We start from the raw sequence: 5,766 nt of genomic DNA on the forward strand, positions 1-5,766 counted from the left end.
GAGTGAATCAGTGGGATTGTGTACCACAGAGGGCTGTCGTGGCTGGGTCATTGGGTGTGTTCACGGCTGAGATAGATTTTTAATTCGTGAGGGAATCAAGGGTTATGGGAAAAAGGGCAGGAGAGTGAAGTTGGGGATGATCAGATCAGCCACGCTCCCGTTGAACGGATGGGCTGAATGGTCTACAACAGCTCCCATGTTTTCTGGTATTTGGGATGGTGTTATTGGACAGAGCTGACACCTAGCAGAGTGTGGAGAGACGAGTGTGTGAGTGAGTGAGAGAGGCACACCGTGTGTACAGATGTGCGGTCACACCTGTATGAAGCAGCACTGTGCTGTTGCTTGTGACATTCCTGTGCAGATCCGAAACCTGAATGACCCCGTTTCCCTGTCACATGTATCACCTCACCTTCCTGATCTGTCGGATTTATTCCCGCCCTGTCAGTGTCATTCCCGTCCTGATTGCTGACCTATTGGTTTTCCTGGCCAGCCTTGTTGGTTTGGGCCATTAGAGCGTGTTGCTCTAATGGAGCTTTCTCCCTCTCGATATAGATGCTGACGAATGGAGCTGCTGTCGTGAGCGGGGAACATGACACAGAGGTCACTGAACTGATGGCTGTCTACACCAAACAGAACCCTGTAGCCGACAAGGTAACTGTACTGCATCTGACCTCCCACTCCGGTTTGGATTGACGTGGAATGCCTGGCTGCCAGAAATGCCCACGTCCCCTTGCCTTCGATGCGTTTGGCCGGCACAAGTAAGCTGGAAGGACCACCCGAAGCTGCTGGTGTCCTGCTGGCAGCGAAGCTGGTTAATCAGTCTCTGTGTGGTCTTGTTGAGGTTGCTGATTGTTCAGGATGGCAGCGCTCCAGCTCGGACGCCTCTCGGTTCCCGTGGAACGCCTGAGTCACTGGAGCCCGCGCTGTGCCCGACGGCACGCTGCGTTCCCGTCCATTCCAGCTATTGGGCCCTCTCCCTGGATTGTACCCTGCCCAGTCTTCATGCCCGCAGAGGTGGGCAGATGGCTCTGCGTGTGGCCCAGCTCTTTAGACTTTGGGACTCGAAGCCTCCGGTGTTGGCTGATTGGTGAGGATCGTAGAATCCTTGCAGTGTGGAAGCAGGCCATTCGGCCCATCAAGTCCATGCTGACCACGATCCCACCTGGACCCTCTGCTTCACACACTGCATCTCCCATGGCTAACGCACCTTGCCCGCACGTCCCTGTGCACTATGCTCAATTTCCCACGGCCACCCCACCTCCCTAACCTGCGCATTTTTGTGACTGTGTGGGAGGAAACCCACGCAGACACAGTGGGGGTAGAATGTGCAAACTCCACACAAGACAGTCACCCGAGGGTGGACCCGAACCACTGAGCCACCATGCCGGCCCGCAAAGATGTTGTCTTGTCTGGTCAGTGCGCACCAGGAAGGAAGGCGAGCGATGTGTAAGCCTCGACTGAGCTGCCCTAAGTCCACCCCAGGCCTGAACGTCTCCCTCTGAACTGCGGGAGAGTTAGGTCATTGGCTCCTTGCCTGAGCCAGTGGTTCACCGAAAGCACAGTCGCAAACGCAGGAACTGGGTGACACAAAGAGTGCGCAGCCTTCGGGAGCTGGCATTCCACTTAGCGACCGGCCGAGGGCCTGTGGCCCAGGAAGGGCCCGTGTATGAGAGAGAAGGGAGGTGGGGGGGAGAGTCATGGCATTGTGGAGGCACAAGGCCAGGTCTCCTGTCCAAGACAAAGTCAGGTCTGAAATCATATCCCAGCAATGGGGTGGGGTTGGAGTTGGTGGGGACGGAATGATGCCCAGGGGTCAGATTGAGAACCCCTTCTTGATGCTTTTGGCTTTGACTTTGATGTCTCCTCCTAGTTGTCCTTATCGGATAGCTCAGAGAGCCATGGCTGCAGCGAGGCCCAGAGACTGGACATGATCTACACTGTTGAAGACGTCCCACCCTGGTACCTCTGTATATTCCTGGGTTTACAGGTAAGCTCGAAGGTTGTGGGGGGGGGATCTCACACCTCAGACAATGGTCAGCTACATTACACTGGCTGAATGGCCCCATTCCATGAAAGGTGGCACTCCCTGGGTTTCCTTCATGCACTGGGGAAGTGTGATGGAGCACCACACTCACTGGGAGCTTCCACATTCCAGCCGCCTCCTCACATCAAGAACACGGGGAGTGCGAGCGATTGGGAAAGACAAACAGAGGCTGTATGTCTCTGACAGGACGGGAGGGGAGGTCGGCATGTTGGTGGGCGTTGCGCATGTGGGTGTCTCTAAGTACATGTGTCTGGGTGGGTGTGTGTTTGTACGTGTGTGTGTGTGTGTGTGTGTCTGTACGTGTGTGTATGTGTGTGTGTGCGCGCGCGTGTGTGTCTGGGGGATATGTAGTCTGTGTGCATGTATCTGCATGTTTAGATAAGGTGAAGATAGCATCAAGCGAAGCTGTGATATCTTTCATGGTCAGACAGCTGGCTGATGCGGGGGTCTGGAAATTATGCTGTTCATTGTTTCTGATCTGTTGCTTTACACACTTGTTATTCATTTGTGGGATGTGGGTGTCACTGACTAGGCCCAGCATTTATTGTACCGTCCCTAGTTGCCCCTTGAGAAGGTGGGGGTGAGCTGCCTTCTTGAACTGCTGCAGTCCATGTGCTGAGGGTTGACCCACAATGCCCTTAGGGAGGGAATTCCAGGATTTTGACCCAGTGACAGTGAAGGAACGTGATATATTTCCAGGTCAGGATGGTGAGTGGCTTGGAGGGGAACTTGCAGGGGGGTGGTGTTCCCATGTATCGGCTGCCCTTGTCCTTCTGGATGGAAATGGTCATGGGTTTGGAAGGTGCTGTCTGAGGATCTTTGATGAATTTCTGCAGTGCATCTTGTAGATAGTGGCAGCAGTGTGTACTGAGCGTGGGTGGTGGAGGGAGTGGACGTTTGTGAATGTGGTGCCAATCCAGCGGGGGCTGCTTTGTCCTGGATGGAGTCGAGCTTCTTGAGTGTTGTTGGGGCTGCACCCATCCAGGGCAAGTGGGGAGTATTCCATCTCACTCCTGACTTGTGCCTTGTAGATGGCGGGACAGGGTTTTGGAAAGTCAGGGATAAGTTACTCACCGCAGTGTTCCAACCCTCTGACCTACTGTTATAGCGGCTTTGTTACATGGCTGTCCTCCGTATCTGCTCAGTCACAAATTGTGAATTTGTCTATTTGTGCCAAACAATAAGTAACTACAAAAGTCAACATCCACCGGCAAAAATTACATCTCCGTGATACTGTTAACCACTTTAACCTTGTTTAACAAACCCCACACTCACAAATTTCATCATCCATGGATTTGTCAGGAGTGGAACCCTGGTGGATATGGAGGAATAACTGTAAGTTTCTGGTCAATGGTGACCCCCAGGATGTTGATAGCGGGGGATTCAGTGATGGTAACACCATTGAATATCAAGGGATGGTGGTTAGATTGTCTCTTATTGGTGATGGTCATAGCCTGGCATTTGTGTGGTATGAATATTACTTGCCATTTGTCAGCCCCAAGCCTGGATATTGTCCAGATCTTGTTGCATTTGAACATGGACTGCTTCAGTATCTGAGGAGTCGTGAATGGTGCTGAACATTGTGCAATCATCGGCGACCATCCCCACTTCTGACCTTATGATGGAGGGAAGGTCATTGATGAAGCAGCTGAAGATGGTTGGGCTAAGGACACTACCCTGAGGAACTCCTGGAGCTGAGATGACTGACCTCTAACAACCACAGTATCTTCCTGTGTGCCATGTATGACTCCAACCACTGGAACGTTTGCCCCCTGATACCCATTTATCCCAGTTTTTGCTAGCGCTCCTTGATGCCACACTCGGTCGAATCCCGCCTTGGCACCTAGGGATCTGTGAGCAACAACAGCTTTGGCATTGCTCTGTGGATTGGAATTCCACAATTCATTACCCTCCTGAGGGAAGAAATTCCTCCTCATCTCCCTATTGAGTGGTTAACCCCTGATTCTGAGGGTATGCCCTCTGGTCTGAGACTCTCCCAAAAGGGGAAACAATTTTACCCATATTTCCCTTGTCAGGTCCCTTCAGCATGTCATGTACTGTCCTGGGGAGAGAGGGCTAAGGCAGGCAAGACAGAGAAAGTGAGATAACAAGGTGTAGAGCTGGATGGACACAGCAGGCCAAGCAGCATCAGAGGAGCAGGAAGGCTGACGTTTCGGGCCTGGACCCTTCCTCAGACTTTTCTGTGTTGATCCAGCTCTACACCTTGTTATCTCAGATTCTCTAGTATCAGCAGTTCTTGCAATCTCTGAGACAGAGAAAGTTGTCTCTTCTCCGCTGAAACAGACTGCAAGTTAATTGGGTCAGTATTTAAGCCATCCAGGCACGGCTTCCCAAATAGGGCCTGTTGTTATGGGAACGTGACCGTGCTGTGGGTCAACTGGGAGGCAGAGCATGATGAGACTACAGGGTGTTTTCAATACGGCCGTCAATAATTTCATTTTGAAGCTGTGAAGGGATCGGGAAGAAGCTGGGAGAGGGACTGTTGGGCAGGGATTGGTAAAAACAGTGGTCGGGAGTGGGGTCCGGAGGTTGGGGGGCGTGGGTAGTGCAGAGGATGAGGTGACCCAGTCACACCTCCCAGTGAACAGATAGCACGCAGCCTTTCCTGGTTTCACAAGCAACCAGGCAGAAATGTACAGAGAGCAGACCACTGAAGTCAGTGATTAATGTGACATCTCTCTTATTGACTGAGAGGTGGATCATTAACTTGGTCGCTCTGTCTGTCTGGGTGACTGCGTAACCTGGGGTTGCTGCAAAAGCGATCAAATCCGAGCTGGAAGTCTCTGCAAGAGAGAGAGAGAGAGACGGCTCACTGCACAACAGCACAGACATGTCCCACTCATTCGCTGGCCTCTCAGTACTGTTGTCTAGTTCCTCCTTAACACAAGTTTGACAAACTTGACCAGAACGTTAGGAATGAATTTACGCGGATGTCCCACACCGCTGAAGTGGTCAAATCACTCTGAACGAAAACTGGTACCACTGTAAAACAGTCCCAACCTAACGAGGAAACACGTTGCAATAGCTTTCACTACTAAACAATACCAGCTCTAATCCTGTTCAGCCCCTTCAGTTTACAACACTTCCCGAGTCTCTTGTAGATTTGCACAGCCTCTCTCTGTATCTCTCTCTGTTTCTCTCTGTTCTCTCTCTCTCTTTCTCTGTCCCTCTCTGTCTCTGTCTGTCTCTCTCTGTCTTACTGTGTGTCTCTCTGTCTCTTTCTCTCTGTTTCTGTCTCTCGCTTTCTGACTGCCTCTCTCTTTCTCTCCCACTCTGTCTCTGTTTTTCTCTCTCTCTCTCTCTGTCTGTGTGTGTGCTCTGTGTCTTTCTCTGTCTCTCTCCCTTTCTCCTTCTGCCTGTCTGTCTCTCTCTCCCTCTGTCTCTCTCTCTTTCTCTGTCTCTTTCCCTCTCTCTCTCTTTGTGTGTGTGTGTGTCTCTCTCTGTCTCTCCCTCTCTGTGTGTGTCTCAATCTTTTTCTGTCTCTCTCTCTGTCCCTGTCGCTGTTTCTCTCTGTCCCCTTCTCTATCTCTCTCTCTTTCTCTCTGTGTCTCCCTCTCTCTCTGTCATTCTGTCTCTCTCTCTCCCTGTCTCTCTCTTTCTCTGTCGCTCTCTTTTTTGTTCTCTGTGTCGCGCTGTCTCTCTGTCTGTGTCACTGTCTCTCTGGGACTGCAGAGTTGCACTGTCTGTCCTCTTCACCCCCC

At 51.7% G+C, this 5,766-nt stretch overlaps 1 protein-coding gene across 1 annotated transcript in view; it reads left to right on the top strand.

Moving 5' to 3' along the window:
* Positions 1-546: 546 nt before the first annotated feature.
* LOC109926005 (solute carrier family 23 member 2-like) overlaps positions 547-5,766 on the top strand; it is a 29,377-nt gene continuing 24,157 nt past the window's right edge. The window contains exons 1-2 of the mRNA XM_048618676.1: positions 547-651; positions 1,871-1,987. Of these exons, the coding sequence (XP_048474633.1) occupies positions 553-651; positions 1,871-1,987 (216 nt within the window). The 5' untranslated portion in view covers positions 547-552. The remainder of the gene's footprint in view (positions 652-1,870; positions 1,988-5,766) is intronic.

Source organism: Rhincodon typus, chromosome 40 (assembly GCF_021869965.1).
Source record: "Rhincodon typus isolate 14 chromosome 40, sRhiTyp1.1, whole genome shotgun sequence".
Taxonomy (NCBI): domain Eukaryota; kingdom Metazoa; phylum Chordata; class Chondrichthyes; order Orectolobiformes; family Rhincodontidae; genus Rhincodon; species Rhincodon typus.